General features: G+C 44.0%; 1 protein-coding gene across 6 annotated transcripts in view; it reads right to left on the bottom strand.

Moving 5' to 3' along the window:
- DCTD (dCMP deaminase) overlaps positions 1-17606 on the bottom strand; it is a 67358-nt gene that overhangs the window by 10783 nt on the left and 38969 nt on the right. For 2 of the 6 annotated variants that reach the window (XM_037399218.1, XM_037399189.1), the window contains exons 1-3: positions 16812-16894; positions 12651-12762; positions 11106-11241 (exon numbers count right to left, since the gene is read on the bottom strand). In XM_037399218.1, the coding sequence (XP_037255115.1) occupies positions 11106-11241; positions 12651-12762; positions 16812-16846 (283 nt within the window). In that variant the 5' untranslated portion in view covers positions 16847-16894. Of the gene's footprint in view, positions 1-11105; positions 11242-12650; positions 12763-16811; positions 16895-17606 lie in introns of those variants that run through there. The other 4 variants (XM_037399227.1, XM_037399237.1, XM_037399198.1 and 1 more) reach the window with 3 other exon arrangements.

Raw genomic sequence — 17606 nt, 5'->3', positions numbered from 1 at the left:
GCCGAAGTTACAGCACACGAGCTTTCCCATATAGACAAGTCACAAAGGACCAAACACTCGCTAAAGAAAGCTCAGTGTCAACTTCTACAAGCAGACCCCAGCACCACTATGACCGTGCTGCCCACACACCTTCTCACAACCAGTAAAGCCAGAAACTAACATACAAAATAGGAAATTAACAACAAAAAAAACCACCCAAGCACCATCACATTAAAGTTTACATTACTATTATTATTGTTTCTATTGCAAGTGTAATTGGGTCACTTTGTATTTTAAACATATACTATTAAGTGCACAAGATACACAATTATATGAACCTATACATTTAGAAAATACAGGAAATACATTTAACTCAAAGTATATCACTGAGTTGCACTAATCTTATGTAGCCTTCACAATAAATAGTCAGAGAATTATTTTTCTGGGGTTACAGAGGATTGAGTGAAAAAGAGTGTCATTATTTCCACAACTGGAACTACGTTATGTTAACAGGACAGAAACATTCACTTTCAAGTTTTTTTGAACAGTGTACTACTTATGATCTAGGCAGCAGTCTAAAATATGGAAGGCCTCCAGAAAGAAGGATGAGGGAATGTGTGCAAAGGCTCACAGAACTAATAAAAAAACCCCAAAAAATTCCTTCAGTAAATATTTTTCCTTTACTGAACTCAGAAATCTTCAGCCATAAAACCAGACAAGTTTCATTATTAGTACTGCAACAAGTTTCCTTCCTGCACTGATGAGAAAGAAAGGCTCTTTCAGCAGACTTTTTACAAACTTTCAACAACAAACCTCTTCACAAGCGAAAACACATTCAGGCTAAAAATAACATACAAGATTATCAGCTGGAGTGAGAGAAAAGAGAAATTTTACCTCCTGATCATCCTAACACAATCTGAAGTTAAGAAAAACTATGACTCTCCAGTGTGGAAAGGAGACACGGGAACAGTAATAAAGAAGAAACAGAGACTCATAATTTCAAGAGTAGCAGGCTTTCATTTTAAAAACGTAACAAGGGGAGTTTTTCAAGCACACTGTGGCCTAACCAACTATTTCTTACTGCACTTACTGCAGAAAGTAGTATGGGACTAGAAGTTTGCATTGATTCCAAAAGTAATCTTTTTCCTTCCAATTTTTTTTTTTTTTTTTTTTCTCCTGGGCTATTAAATACAAAACCAGTTTGGCTCAGTTGTTGGAACTTGGAAGAATATTCCAGGGAACTCTCATTACGTGTCTTTGTTTCATACATTTCCTTAGACAACTGCTACTGGCCTTTACAAAGATACTATGTTACATGGTCCTTAAGGAGGTATAGGCTTCAGACAAATATTTTTAGGTTTTGTCCCACCACTCTTCTTTCCCTCTTCCCTGCGTTCCCCTCTCTCTGGCAGATAGGCATTGACCAATTTATAGATAAGACAGTCTATTATCCCCAGATTTTTCTTATGGACCTGCCCAGCTTTGAACAGAGCGTTAGTGAGAGAGAGAAGAAAAATCCAGGAGTCCAAAATCCCTCCTGTTAATACCAAAGTAGTTTACATTTGGGGTGTTACAAAGTTGTCTAACCTGTTAAGAGCTCCTATTAAGAGTTACACTGTCCTCACTCAGACAGTAAGAAGCTAACTTGAAATAACCTTTCACAGGTGCACAGTATTCAGAACTCTGAAAACTGTGTATTTAAATAGACTAGTAAAACTAAAGAGTTTTTACAATACTCTACGGGGTGCCCCAGTATTTTGGTTTTTTAAAAAAATAATATTCATGTATAGCCAACATAACATTAAGTCTGCAACGCTGGTTTCCATTCTGGAAAAGTGGCTTGAAAAGTATTCTCTAAAGGCTTCATTAGCTGAAGAAATAACCATGCAACGAGAGGTTAGTGTGTGTTCTGACATTCCCACCACCTGCTATTATATTCATGAGAGCCGAGGAGAAAAAAAAAAAACAACCAACCAGAGGAATGACTGCTTCATTAGTGGTAGTATTAATTGCTACTGTTTCTATCTCTCCTCATTACATACTGCTTGTGTTGCATATATGAGGTAGCACTCATCCTTAAGCTTACGTGTAAATAAAAGACCTCTACTTACCCTATCAATGTTCATTGTTCAGGATTAACCCCTTAACATGAACATACTCTTAGTGAGTTCCGGAGTCAGAAGTACTCCTTCCACCTACTAAAAGTGTTCTAATGCTTTTGTAAGAACCAAAGGTCTAGTCAAAGTGTTTCTTAATACTGTTGAAAGGCTTACGTGCTTGAGGAGGAACTTGGAGTAGGGACCACCATAACACATCACTTTTCAAAAAGCAATCCAAGGTGGGGCTGGGGGGAGTGACCTTTCTACGTGATTAATTACTAGCTAACTGAGCCAGAAAAGCAATTTTGAGAAATTACGCACTAAATATGGTGTTACATTTGAAAAGAATACATTTCAGTGATATGCATTGTCACACAGAAAGCTCTGACTTATTAACATAAGTTTTTATACTGCCATGTTAACCAAACTGATAAATACTATGGGTTCCCAATACAGATACATGGCAATAGCACAGCACTCTTCAACATAAACCTGGCACAGAAATGGACACGAAGACTTTTGTAATTTGGCCCGCTCCTCAGTCTTTAGGTAAAATCTTGACCTTTTTGTGTTCATCCCTTACCCATCCCATCTTTGTCCAAGCTCCACCTACCAGTTATCCTTTAAGCACCGGATGCCTGATGCTGGACATAGCAAGGATGACAGAATGGACTGAAATACTATTTAAAAGAACGAGGTCTGGACTGACAACCACTGGGAACAGTGGATAATGGATCTGGAATTTGTAGAATGACGTCAACCTTTTTTTTTCAGCCTTTGTGAAAGCATAGGGATGGGCTGCTGGCCACAGCATTAGGGGATGGCAGGACACTCATGTTGGGCCGACACTGCCCTCAGCCCTTCCAGCTGCTCTCTTTCTTGCTCTGTGTGCTAGAGGAAGAGCAGTTGCTGCGGTCAGGGCAGGGAGGCAAGGGTAACGCCATGGGATTTCAGTGAAGTCCCAACCTTTTCAGACTGCAGTCAGAAAAAGGGAACAGCCCCAGCATCACTGCTTTCTCCCCTGCAAAAGGAGAACTGGGAAGTGAAGATGGGAACCACTCAGACCATTTATGAACATCACAAAGTCTGCTGAGGGCACACCAGCGAAGCCCCTCTCAAAACCTGAGAAGCAGTAGCTAATCCACCCCATTTCCCAGTTCCTCCCATCTCCCATCCTGCTCCAAGTTCGTTCTGCTCTCAGCAGAAGAGACATTTCTTAGTGGGCAAGCAGAAAGAGAAAAATAATTTTTGGTGTTTCCATATCTCCAAATTTTCTAGAGATGTTTGACACCAGAACTGGACAGAAATCCACACAGGACAAGAGAGTGAGTGGGTGTAGGTGAAGACTGTCTCCTATAGATCCTCTTTCCAGCTGAAGCCTCAGCTTTGCACTGCCAATTGGAGAGAGAGCATCACACTTCTTCATAGTGCCTTATCAAGTTTTGTGCTGTCAAAATAACAGCTTCTACGAAAGTAACATTTGCCTGAATATCTTCGAGTGTTCATCTCTCTAAGAAATTGACTAAAAGCTCATAATCCTAACATGAGGAAATGTTGATAACAGTTTGTTTCATTTTTCACAGCAGGTACTGTTCAATTAGAGCATACTTTTTGCCACAGCACATATTTTATCATATCTGAACCTGTATAAATATTTGTAAGCAAATTTACTCAATATTTTCTCTATTGCTCATAGGTTTCTAAATTTGCCAGTCATTTTAATTTAAAACTCTCTTAATTAGAGATGTTTGTCAAATGGGTGTTCTTAGATTATAGTGGAGACAGAGGGCATAGCAGGAGCACAGCAACTAGCATTAGTGAGAAGACTTGTGTTAACAGGAGAAAAACGTAGCGTTTTAAATGATCGATGAGAGGAAACTGAGCATCATCGAACCCTTGGATTCTTCTAACAGAAACAGAGGGCACTCGCTTTTGACTCTGAAAGCCAGAATTCTGTCTAATTATTAAGAAGCAGAAGTGGTACTGAACACAATGCTTCAGGAAAAGCTTTTAATAACATCTTAGTAAAGCAGGTATTCAAAACCGGCCTTCCATTTTCTTTCATTTGCACAGAAACGTCCCCACTCCTGTCACTGAACGGCAGACTGGAAAGAGCTGGTTCCAACATAACAACAAAAGTAATTTTTCACAGCACAAAATCAGACCTTCTGAAAAACACCAGTGCTTTCTGACAGAACAAGCTATACTGCCACATTGTTCAAATACACACTACAGCTAGAAGGAAGAGTTTTAATCTGCATCAATACTCTCACATGGAATGCACAGTGTCAATACATGTGATCCATATCACTAGTCCTGTAATATCCAAATGCCTTGCAAACATTTGCATCCTCTAAGGTAAAATGAGCACTACCTACCACATTTTGATGGTTTTTTCAGTAGCAGCTCATGCACTTGGATATGGGTACATACAAATTTACAACCCCTTCCTCAATACCGAGCTGAGCAGAACCCACACTTGAAGGTGCAGGTTAGAAATGTTCACTATCTCACAGAATCACAGAATGGTTTGCTGGAAGGGACCTTAAAGATTATCCAGTTCCAACCCCCTACCATGGGCACAGGGACACCTTACACTGGCCTTGAACATTTCCAGGGATGGGGCACCCGTGGATGCTCTGGCCAACCTAGGCCAGTGTCTCACCACCCCCACAGTACAGAATTTCTTCCTTACATCTAATCTAAAGCCACCCTCTTTCAGTTTAAACCCATTCCCCTTGGCCTATTGCCACATGCCCATGTAAAAAGTCCCTCTCCAGCTCTCTTGTAGGCCCCCTTCACATACTGGAAGGTCTCCCCAAAGCCCCAACTCCAACCCTCTCAGCCTGTCCTCACAGGAGAAGTGCTCCAGCCCTCTGAGCATCTCCGTGGCCTTCCTCCAGACTCGCTGCAACAGGTCCATGGCCTTTGCGTGCTGAGGGCCCCAGAGCAGAACACTTTGTGCTCCACGTGGGGTCTCATGACAGCGGAGGAGAGGGGGAGAATCGCCTCCCTCGACCTGCTGGTCATGCTTCTTCCGATGCAGCTCAGGATACAGTCAGCTTTCTGGGCTACAAGCGCGCATTGCCAGGTCATGTTGAGCTTGTTGTCCACCAACACCCCGCCAAGTCCTTTTCCTCAGGGCTGCTCTCCATCCGTTCTCCACCCAGCCTCTATTTGTGCTTGGGATTGCCCCGACCCACGTGCAGGACCTTGCACTTGGCCTTGTTGAACTTCATGAGGTTTGCACGGCCCCACCTCTCAAGCCTGTCAAGGTCCCTCTGGATGGCATCCCTTCCCTCTACTGCACCACACAGCTTGGTGTCATCAGCAAGCTTGGTGACAGTGCACTCAGTTGCAGTGTCTACAGTGTCACTGACAAAGATGTTAATGAGCCCTGGTCCAAATACCAACCCCTGAGGAACACCACTCATCACTGGCCTCCACTTGGACATCGAACCATTGACCACAACTCTTTGAGTGCAACCATCCAGCCAATTCCTTATTCACTGAGCGGTCCATCCATCAAATCCATGTCCCATTTAGAGACAAGGCTATCACGTGGGACAGTGTCAAATGCTTTGCACAATTTCAGGTACATGACATCAGTTGCTCTTCCCTTATCCACAAACACCATCATAGAAGGCCACCAGATCTGTCAGGCATGACTTGCCCTTAGTGAAGCCATGCTGGCTGTCACCAATCACCTCCTTATTTTCCATGTGCCTTAGCGTAATTTCCAGGAGGATCTGCTCCATGATCTTGCTGCGCACAGAGGTGAGACTTACTGGCCTGTAGCTCCCCAGGTCTTGCTTTTTTTGTCTTTTTAAAAATGGGAGTTATGTTTCCCCTTTTCCAGTCACTGGGAACTTCACCGGACCACCACAACTTCTCAAACGCAATGGATAGTGGCTTAGCCACTTCATCTGGCAGTTCCCTCAGGTCCCATGGACTTGTGCACCTTCAGGTTCCTTAGATGGTCTCAAACCTGATCTTCTCCTACACTAGGTGGCTCTTCATTCTCCCAGTCCCTGCTTTTGCCTTCTGTGACTGGCAGTTTGGCTAGAGCACTTGCCAGTGAAGACTGAGGCAAAAAAGTCATTGAGTATCTCAGCCTTCTCCATATCCAGGGTAACCAGGTGTCCCATTTCCTTCTGGAGAGGGCCCACATTTTCCCTACTCTTCCTTTTATCACCACCTATAGAAGCTTTTCTTGTTACTTTTGATGTCCTTGTCCAGATTTAATTCTATCAAGGCTTTAGCTTTCCTAACCTGATCCCTGGATGCTTGGAGAATTTCTCTGCGTGCTTCCCAGGCTACCGGTCCTTGCTTCCACCCTCCGGAGGCTTCCTTTTTGTGTTTGCGTTTGTCCAGGATGTCCTTGTTCATCCATGCAGGCCTCCTGGAGTTTCTGCCTGACTTCTTCTCTGCTGGGATGCATCACTCCTGAGCTTGGAGGAGGTGATCCTTGAATATTAGCCAGCTTTTGTGGGCCCCTCTTCCCTCCAGGGCTTTTTCCCATGGTACTCTACCAAGCAGATCCCTGAAGAGGCCAGTGTCTGCTCTCCTGAAGTCCAGAGTAGTGAGCTTGCTGTGCACCCTCCTCACTGCCTTGAGGGTCTTGAATGCCACCATTTCATGGTCGCTGCAGCCAAGGCTGCCCTTGAGCTTCACATTCCCCACCAGCCCCTCCTTGTTGGTGAGAACAAGGTCCAGCATAGCACCTCTCCTTGTTGGCTCCCCTATCACTTGGAGAAAGAAGTTATCAATGCATTCCAGGAACCCCCTGGGTTGCTTATGCCCTGCTGTGCTGTCCCTCCAACAGGTATTGGGGTGATTGAAGTCCCCCCGAGGACCAGGGCTTGTGAACATGAGGCTGCTCCTATCTTGTCTGTAGAGGGCCTCATCTGCTCAGTCTTTCTGGTTGGGTGGCCTGTAGCAGACCGCCACTACAATGTCACCTGTCCCTGCCCTCCAGTTAATCCTGACCCATAAACTCTCGGTTGGCTCCTCATCCATCCCCAGGTGGAGCTCCATGCACTCCAGCTGGTCATTGACATTGAAGATAACACACCCCCCCTCATCTCCCTGCCATCCTTCCTGAAGAGCCTGTGTCCTTCCACCCCAACACTCCGGTCAGAGGAGCCATCCCACATCTGTCTCAGTGAAGCTGATAAGATTACAGCCCTGCAGGAGTGTGCATGTCTGTTAACTCCAGTTAGAGTTAGATTCTACGTACATTTGCATAGGGGCATTTACATCCCCATGCAGCTGACTTACTGGCTAAAGTGGCTGTTCCTTTGTACTGCTCTTCAGGTGCCCTCCTGCTGACCTGTGATCCCCCTCTGTTCCCTCCTGCTGACCTGTGATCCCTCCTGCTGATCTGTGATCTCCAAAGCCTCAGGCTTTGGGCATCTATTGCTGGCACTGGCATCAAACTGGTAGGAGTGGGATGGATTGATTACAGCAGACGTAAATGAACATTGCAGCAGACATAGATAACCGAGACACTGGTGAATTTCAAGCCAATGAGTTTCAAGATACAGTAAAATTTAAGAGTGACAGGCCTGTTCAGTCTTACAACAGAAGTTCAAAAGGTTATTGTTATCAGTTAGTGCACAGGGGAAGGGGGAAAAGGAGGAAAGGTTAATTGCTGTGAGTAAGACAAGCTAAAAGAACAATGCTGGCACACACAACAAAGTATAAATTAACCATGAATGTGTAAACTAACCACAAATAAATTTAGGGTGGAAAGTGGAAGTTTTATAGTCATGGAACAGTGCATCTGATCAGAGCTGTGGGGTCAACGCATCCATCTGTTTTGCTGGAGCTCAATAAATTTATTATAGGATCATCTAACACACTTCACAAAGATAGCCTCTGGGTCCAATCCCCTGCTACATCTATGCCGCTGAACACAGACAGGACCAGGGACCCACCCTTGGTCCTGAGGCCAACTGGCATAGACTGACTCACGTTCATCTTACTCAGGGCGCCATCAGCATTACATAGCACTTGGCCCTGGGTTTCCTCAAGGCTCCACATCTCGAGAGTCTCAGGGCACCACATACTTATTTTGTATATCTCAGTTCAAAGTGCATAAAGAAGCAAGGTGACTTTTTTGCAGCCCACCGGAGTGGAACTTTCACAGCCTGAAACAGCGTACTTGTTGCATACCCCCCAGTATGGCCTGAGGGAGGGAGGAGGTTAAGAAGCTAAGAAGCGGGCTTTGCATTATAGGCCTATGCAGGATGACAGTTTTCTTGCAGCCTTTTTTTCCACCCTGCCCTCCGGAGCAGCCTTTGAGTGAGCCATTCGCAGAGCGATACTCAGGCTTTGTTCTGAGAAACTAGTCAGAGTGGTCCAGATGGAAAGTGAGCTAATGTTTATGCCTGACCTACAACAGTAAGTAAAACCAGGAGGTCAGCATTCAGATCCAACCCCAGCCCCTTTCTGTAGCACTGCAGGTGGATGAAGTAGCTCTAGCAGACATCTTCCATGTTAGCGTGGTTGTATATGCACAGTTACTATCAGCTTTACCTAATAAGCTACGTTGCAGCTCCAGTGATGAAGATGCCAGCAATCCCATGATAAGCTACTGGAGCACACAGTAAGATTGTACCATCTCCGAACAAACCAGTCAGGAAAAAGCAAGGATAACAAGTTCAATTTACACAAATGCTGTGATGATTAGCAAAGGCAGAAAGGAAAACATGACAGTTTAATGAGATTTTAGCAGCAATTCTATGTGTCTCTGCATCTAGCAGAATTTTTTAAAGCAGACAATTTTTTTACATATATACTTGTCTGGTCTGTCAACTGTGCTATCAAGATTAATAAGAAACTGCTAGAGTTTAAATGATCTGTGAATTACAAAATAGGTTGTTTATTCATCACAGCAGACACTTTATGTTACAAAGTTGTGATTTTTTTAATGAGGTGAAGACAGATTCTTGGGGGGAAGGGCAGTAGTTAGACCAACTCCTAGAAATGAACTCATCTCTCCAAGTTGTTAGATTGGTTAGTGCATTTTTTTAAACATCACATATAGAGATTTTTACTTTACTCCACATCTTTTGGAGTCAGAGTTAACTAAAGAAAAAAACCCTCAAAAATTCTCAGGTCATCTTGTACAAAGATCCCTCACAAATTCATACAGCACTTTTAGTTTAAATTGGTCAGTTTCGATTTGAGCACCTGGAACAGCCTCAGGCCCCAGAGCCCACCCATCTTGGTCTTAATTCAGAACTGAGACCTTACAGCAGCATAAAGATTCAACCAAAATCAATATTCTGTTTCCAGTACTTTATATTTAATCAATGGGCTAACACTTGTTTCCTCAGCCTATAAATAAAGAGCAGTCACACCAAGTTGTACCATTATGGTATCATCATTATGTGTAAAACCAGTGCTTCTGTGCTTTAGAGCAGACTTCAAATTTGGCAGCTGCTGGCTCTAGTATTGGTAATACATCTTTTATGAAAAATAATATGAAACTGTCTCAAGCTTAGGAGTTAACATTAGAGGTTTTATAATAAATTGGTAAAGTGAACAAGGACAAAGTACCGGGGTTTTAAGAACTCAAATGTGAAACTGATGAATTAGGTGCTGAGCCACTGCATATCATCTTTCACTTCAACGCTATGGGAAACCAGAAAATGTAATGCCGGTTTTTAGAGAGAGCTCTGGGTGAACACAAGGAATGTCAAAACTCATGCAAGTCCAATTTCTGTATCAGACCAATTGTTAGAAGTTACATGTGAAAAACAGAATTAGTAGGCAGAGATAAATGCTGTATACTGGAAAAAAAGAGTAAGCGTCTCTTTGCAAAACCTGAACTCTGGTGCTCATTTCCTCCCACCCATGCAGGGGGAAGGGAAAAAAATCTCTCTGGGTTCTTGTTCCGTTTTGTAATTCTTCCCCCCGCCGTTCCTGAGCCCAGGACAGGCAGAGATGCAGCAAAGGATGAAGGAGCTCCTAATACCCATTTTTCCTGTGCCCATGGCTTCTGCTGCGTTGGTCTCACGCCACAGAAGTGCAGCAGGAGCTGGTGTCAAAGCAGAAAGATGAAGAAGGGAGATTTAAGCAAGCATACGCTCCCTGATTCCTTATCAGTCCTAACCAGGGTGCCTTCCCAGCATCAGCTATAGCAGGCCACAGGGCAGCTCTCAATTCCATTCTCATGGCATGAAGCCTAAGGCAGCCTGGCAAGTTGTCTCCTTGGCTCCTGCAAACCATGACTGGCCCAAAGGAGTAACTGTACAGCCCTGTCGATAGGTGCACCAAGACTCACAGAGGACCCTTGAAAGTAGGCTTGCAGAAGGCCACAGTACGCCTGCTGCAAAGACAAAGACACGATCCAAAGCAGCACTCAAGACACTTCTACCACGAAACCATCCTTGTTCTCCTGTCCTTTTGCCCAATTAGTAGATGTGAATCAAATCAGAAGCTGAAACGAACAATGGAAGTCACCTCACCCATAGCAGGGTAGATCCACTGCACACCAGAGGCAGCAAAAATTGCATGGAATGACAGAATGCAATCACATAGTTCAAGACAAACAAAATTCAGCTCCTTCATAATATGTACTGCCTACGCCATGAACACCTGAACACTGGAATTTCTGACCAACAGTGGAGTTTACAATTCTAATACCTGTATTTTAGACCCAATTACTTGTTTTGCATACACATGTTCTCTGTAATTTCTGTGGAGACAACACACAGAAGCAGCAATCATCTGCAAACACTACAACTGCATGCTAATGAGCTGCATTATATTTACAAGTTTTCACTACACAATCCAAAATGGTTAATCATTTTTGAACACACTTCACGGGGAAAGTCAGACCTTCATAAAGACTGTTTTCATTTCTTTTCAGAGGTGTGATTTTTATCCTGATGAACCACATACAGGCATATTAACAACATAAGGTGAGTAGAAGAAAAACTGATCGATATTTTACCAGCTGACCTTTCACATACACAGACATCACAAGTGTGACCCGTCAAGCACAAGAAGCCTTACCATAAGGATACTTCGTGTCTAGCCTGTGTGCTGCCGTTCTTGTCCAGGGTAGTACATCATCGCTGCAGCCATTAGGCATCCCATTGTATCCAATTCCAACAATCTTGTTTTCTGAATTTACAATGCAGGCACCAACCTAAATAAAATCAGATTTATATAGTACCAACAGCATGCAAAACAATGGATGAACAAGAAAGACGAAATCTGACAAGTCAGTCCTACAATTTTCATTTAAGAGACAAGCTTCACTTTATATAGTATCACACCATCTAGTGAGCAAGGCTACAATTGTACCCAACTGGTGTACCTAACAGGAAAATAAATCAGGGCATATGCAACCCTGTTATCCCGCTGGTCACGCAGTCTCCATCCCAGCCTGCCAGCGCTGTTCCTTGTCCAATGATGAAGTTGGGAGCTCACTGGGAGCCAATGATGCTCGTTCAGGGAGCAGAACCGGCACTGAATTAATCCTACTAAACCTAAGTTTTCTGTCAGTTCAACTCCCCAAACTAGCTTTTCCAGCAGCAGTATGAGCAGCAAGAAGCAAAAGAAAAGGTATAGCAGATGGGACAGAAATGCAGTAGTGTTGACCTAAGCAAAGATAGGCTCACAAACCTTTCTGGCTTGTTTATGCAAATGTGCGTCAAAATACCAGACCTTTTAGACTCTCACCCTTTATTACTTCAATCCAAGACAGCACTGGGACCTTTCTTACAGAATCATGAAGTGCCCCATTTGTATGTTTTCTGCCCATATTTTAGATTTACTGAAATGGCAAGAGTACCGATTTTAATTCACACAATACGCTTATCAACCAGCCCTCAGGTAACAAAAATTTAGCCCTAAAGTGAGTAACCTTCAGAGAACTAAGCCATTATGTGCAGAAGCCAGCAAGTAACTGAACAGACTGTTAACATGCATTTTACTCCGTGGTTTTTCTGGGATTTGCTTCCTGAACTTTTTCACACAAAGGAAGACTAACAAGAATGACTGGGTCCTGCACAACAGCATGTTTCAGGAGATGTATCAATCACCTCAAACCAATGTTCAACAGAAGCACATGAAAGAATGGGGCCAGACAGCGAAGCAGAGGGGGAAAGGGAACTTGAGGGAGGAACCAAACTAGAGGAAAACTCCAGTCAACCCAAGAACAAACAAAAGGGAATTTTTATACTCTTACAGGTGTGGAAAAGGAATTTGTAAAATGCTGTGTCTTAAAAAAATTACAATCTCAAACTTTCAGTAGTTTTATCTTCCTCCAACAGTAAGTATATTTACTGGAAAAAGGAGAGAAAATGCCCATGTTATTTTAAGCTCCAAATAAAGAGATTGCAAAACTCCAAGCTGCAAACGTACACACAGAATTATACATGAGGTCAGGCCCAATAAGAGAATTTCTGTAACAAAAGGTGCTGACCATCTTAAAAATTGAATAGCTATATACTGAAGTAACTTGTAATAAGAAATTCCTGAAAGCTACATGTGCATCCGATGCAATGCACCATACAGATTAGCTTATGCTATTCTTATACATTGCCTTCTTACCTGAGAGCTTGGATCCTTGCTCCTTTGTGCTGACAAAAAAGCTACTGCCATAAAATATTCAGGCCATTCCAAATAATCTTCTCTTTTTTTGCAAGATGTTTCACTGCTGAAACTATAGTTTATGGAAAAAAACAGCCATCAGCAAACAACGCATAGCTAGAATTGTTGCAGACTATATTCTTTCAATGTGCACAAGTTTAAAGTAACCAGGACCAGTATCTGGCTAAGAAAACCGTACATTCACTGATATTTTAATAGTAAAACCATCAAGTGTTATGTGCTTTCCAGGAACTTATATATGCAACATTTGCTTTCAGAGGAAAGGCTTCCAAGTGAGGTTGCAAATTTCAGTTTCAGATAAGAAGGCTGAGCTATTCAGAGCACTGAGCTATTCAAAGACAGAGCAATTTATCCTTTATAGATAACACCTTGTATATTTCTAAGATTCAGGTATCATGTACTGGCATTCTTTTCACCCAAACAACATAATCTTTTTTATGATGACTGCGTTAACTGCAAGCCTCTAATCTAAACTATTTTGTACTTCTGCCTACAACTATGACAAGTGCTCGCTAGATTTCTATTTGGTAGCTTCCTAGGCAGTCATTCATTTCTGCCCGTAGTTATTGCCATGAGTTTGCCTCTCATTACAACACTTACCAGCAAAAATCTAAGGCCATTCCGATAGTCCCCTACTAAATTTCTCTTATGTCCTACGAAAGCCTTTTAAAAACTGAGAGGAGATGGGTTCAAGAACTTTTCTCTTAGATATAATGTACAAAAGGGGCACAAAAGATTGCTTCTTTTCCTGCGCTGGGGGGTTTATTTGGGGGAAGAAGGGAGGAAAAAAAAAAATAGTAGTGCATCATTTTCTCTTGCCTCCTTAGGCTGAAAGACTGCTCGGACAGTGTACGACACAACATGGGAATTTCTGTGCTTTTCAGCTCAAAGAAAGGGAAGAAAGGTATCCTCCCTCCCATCTTCAAGGTTTGCAAATTTCAAGGAAAAGATCACATTCAAAGAAATTTCCCCCCAACTCTCACCTATCATCGCTACACTTGAAAACCAAAAATAATGGAATATCTCAAATACAATTATTAGCCTATTAAAATACAAGGGGCACAGTACTTTTCTTCTTGGGCTCCTCTTACCAAGGATTACAGCTTAAGTCTGAGATACCCTTCTAGCAATACACAGCTATGCAGAAAGCTACATCACAGGTGACTGCAAGCCGCAAGCCATCTCCTAGCAACACTAGTATCCGCACTTTTGGAAGACAAATAAAACATTAGACGACAAGTATTTTGTTAATTATTATTTTTATAACCAAAAACATATATCAGAGGCTGGCAGTTACCTTGTCATAAAGAGGTTACACTATTTCAGAAAAGACAACGCGAGCACATAATAAAATTGTACTTTAGAAACCTACAGGGTGCTATTTACCAAAGCTAAATTGCTGGTTTTGAATAGTTCATATATGGCACGTTACAAGTTAGCAATTTTGGCTTGTTCTTGGAATGAATGAGGATCATCTTTAAGGCCATAGTCTCAACGTGAGGAGAGAGAAACATACACCCTTCTTGTAACCAGCAAACCCCTCTCACACTTCCACAACATTGTAAATAGTGCCCAGAACTGTCAATTGTCAAAGCGAACACACAAATCAAGTACGTAATTCTCAGAGTGCCCCAAACTGGCTTGAACCATCAACCATAACTAAATGGTTGGGACTATATCCTACTAAGAAAGTGTTCAGAAAACATGAAGCTCACATCAGAAAGAACAAATTAAGACATGCCCTCACACCTCTCTGTGCCAAATTCAACTTTGACAGGTTAACTGAAATGCCAAGAAAGTGTTTCAGCTAATTTAAGTGACAGTTTAAAATATCTCACAAAAGCAGATTTCCAAAATCCAAAACACCATCAGACTTTAAATGATCAGTTTAATACATTCCTGACTACATGACTATCACAGTGATGTCTTTGGAGAGGCATGCAACACACAATGAGGGACTACACCAAATAAAACATTCTGGGAAAGGGCTCCAGAAGGACAACAGTACTCTGAACTAAGAGATCATGAGATCTCTTTTTGTGGAATTATTCCCTAGCAACCCTATTTATTCAAAACAGAAAAAAAAGCTACTCGGTACATTTCTCATAAATACAGAACCGCATGTAAGAAAAACGAGCAGAAGGCTTACATCAAAGAGAACATAAAAAAACCCAAAAACCAACCTTACTGATTTACTTCTACTTAACATCATCGTGTCTGGCGAGATAATTCCCTCAGTGCACAGGAATGCTAGTGTGAAATGGGTATAAAACACTTAATTTCTGATTGAGCAGAAGCCAAGGCCTTGGCTAGCAGTCAAGCACACACAGGAAAATTAAGTTTATGGATTTGGGGCAACTGATCATCTTCCTTACGCTTATTTCTAAGTTCTAGAATTGCATGAATGAAAGCTACTCTAGAAAACATTATAGCTAGCTGTAAAATAAGCAACTAAGGCTTATCCTTGTGATAATTCATAAAACTTATGAATAAAAATAATGGGAACTGAAAGCCATGAAGATAACACTGCTCAGGAAGAAAGGGGGGGGAAAAATCCTAAAATTCTAGAGTGATTAGTAGTCTGCAGAAAAGTCTGCATAAACTTTTTTCAAAACATATTTTAAAGGAAAACAGAGAAAAAAATTCTATAATTGGAGGACAATGCCTCCCTTTCCAGTTCTTTTTCATCCACCTAGGCTTCACATCAGCTGTAACACCATCTGAAAAAGGAAGACATTTCATTCAGCTACTAAGAAAAAAAAAAAAGTGTACCTTAATGAAAAGTTTAGGTGAGAATCCTAAACCAGAATACATCACCTCAAATTTTGTCATACGACAATCAGGATAGTCAGCTACACAACCATATAGCACAACTGGAAAACTGGTGGGTATCACTTTTTTCCCTTCTCCCCCTTTTTTAAGTTTGTCCTCTGCTTTTTTGTCTGTGATGTCACATGCATTATGTTCCCACTGTATTGTACCAGCTTTTTCCCCCAGTATCAAGCATGCTATAGGACATCAACATTTTGTCGCTCAACTCACAGAACTTAAGGTTAAAAAAAAAGACTTAAAGCATGTACTAAAAATAGGAACTAAACATCTTTGGCAATGCTCTTGCTCCCCATAAGCCAAATGGGATGTATGTTCTTGACGACTTTCAACACCAGCTTCTTCTTTAAGTCTCAAAATTTTGGTTTTGATTGCTATTATACCAAATGAATGTGACATTTCCTTTACCTGAGGTTGTCATCTTTCCCCTCATACAGGTACCGGGACATGGTCATTACCTACTCCTTACGGGCCGGTAAGGTTTTGAGAAAGGGATGAAGGGAAAAATCAACCTTTCTTAGAGAAAAATGATACTTTGTGCACTGAAAATTAACTATATTCAAATTTTTTGTGAGAGATAACCCACCAAACCTGCAAATATAAACATTGCAGAAACACTGCACCCCAACTGCACAAGAATATCCCTTCACCAAAGGTATCTTACTGGCACAGTCACTTCTTTGGCTTTAATTAGTTGCATATCGCTCATGCCGGTCTCCATTCCAGGAAATACCGAACACAAGGCACCCTACCCGCTCTTTCCCCTATCCTCAGGATGACAATAAATAAACAAAGCAAGCAGGCCGTGCCCCGGGCCAGGCCCCGCAGGGGTTCCCAGGAACGCCGGCCCGCGCGGAGGGCCTCCCTCAGCCGGTCCCTGCGCGCCGCGGAGCCGCCCGCCGCCGCCCCCCGCCTCGCCCCTGCCCCCTGCCCCGCGCAGGGCCCCAGCCAGGGCCGGGCCCGCTGCCCCGAAGCAGCCGGTGACCGCGGCGGGTGCCGCCGCTCTCCCCACCTCACAGGCCGGGGGCGGCCGCCCGCCCGGCGCAGGCCGCGACCGCCGCCCCCCCTAAGGGCCTGAACCCCCGGGCGGGAGCGGCCCGGCCCAAAGGGGAGACAGTGCGGTCAGTCCGGGGTGCGAGGGGCGCAGGGCGCTAGGGGAGGGCGAAGGCCGGCGGGGCAGAGCGCGGACACGGCATCACGGGGGTCCCCACACCCGCGGCCCCCGGGCGGCAGCGGGGCGAGCCGACGCGCGGCCGGGCCCGGGCAGCGTACCCGCTCCGGTGGCGGCTGGGCGGCTGGGCGCTCATCCCGGCGCGGCCACGCTCTCCTTGGCCGCTTGGCGCCAAGGCGGCGGCGGGCGGGGAAGGGGCGGGCGGCGGGGAGGAGCGCGGCGGGGGCGGGGGCGGCCCTCACCGGCAGCGGGCACGTGTGGCGGCCCGCGACCGAGCCCGCTGGGCCGGGGCGGGGGGCGCTTCCACCCCGGGGCTTCCGTGGGCCTCCGTGGTGCTGTCACCGCGGTACTCGAGTACGCGCTCTCGTAGTGTTCGGCTGCCTGACCGGCGCTGGTGCCGGCCTGGTGCTTCCACACCAGCATGCAGGTTTTCACCCAGCTCACGCTCTTGAGGTAAACGCCATTCATGAAAGCTTGCCATTAACATATTAACATGTCTAAAACTCCTTTTTTATTCTCTCGATACGAAATGGATGTGGAAAGCAAGTTAAGGTTTATTAATACTCGGCTGCTGCCATGTCTTAGATGTTGCCCAGGACACTCTGGTAGCTGAACATACACATACATATATACACACACATACACCCCATTACAGTGCAAAGTGAGTGATATAATGATAAATATTAAGTGTTGATATTGTTTGTCTTCCATGAGGAGCTGCCTAGTGGTTGCCACAGGGTCTGCCTTCGCAGAGACACTCAGATGGGAGCAAGGTACAGATGTTCACGCTGTGGGGCTGCGAGACATCAGCTAAAGACTGCCCCAGCCCACCAAACGTGCCCGGCTGAGCTCCCACCGGAGGCAGTGACAGGTGCAACAAACTCGGTGAGAGCAGT

The sequence above is a fragment of the Falco rusticolus genome, chromosome 1 (assembly GCF_015220075.1).
Source record: "Falco rusticolus isolate bFalRus1 chromosome 1, bFalRus1.pri, whole genome shotgun sequence".
Taxonomy (NCBI): Eukaryota; Metazoa; Chordata; class Aves; order Falconiformes; family Falconidae; genus Falco; species Falco rusticolus.
This window is presented reverse-complemented; position numbering and strand designations above follow the sequence as displayed.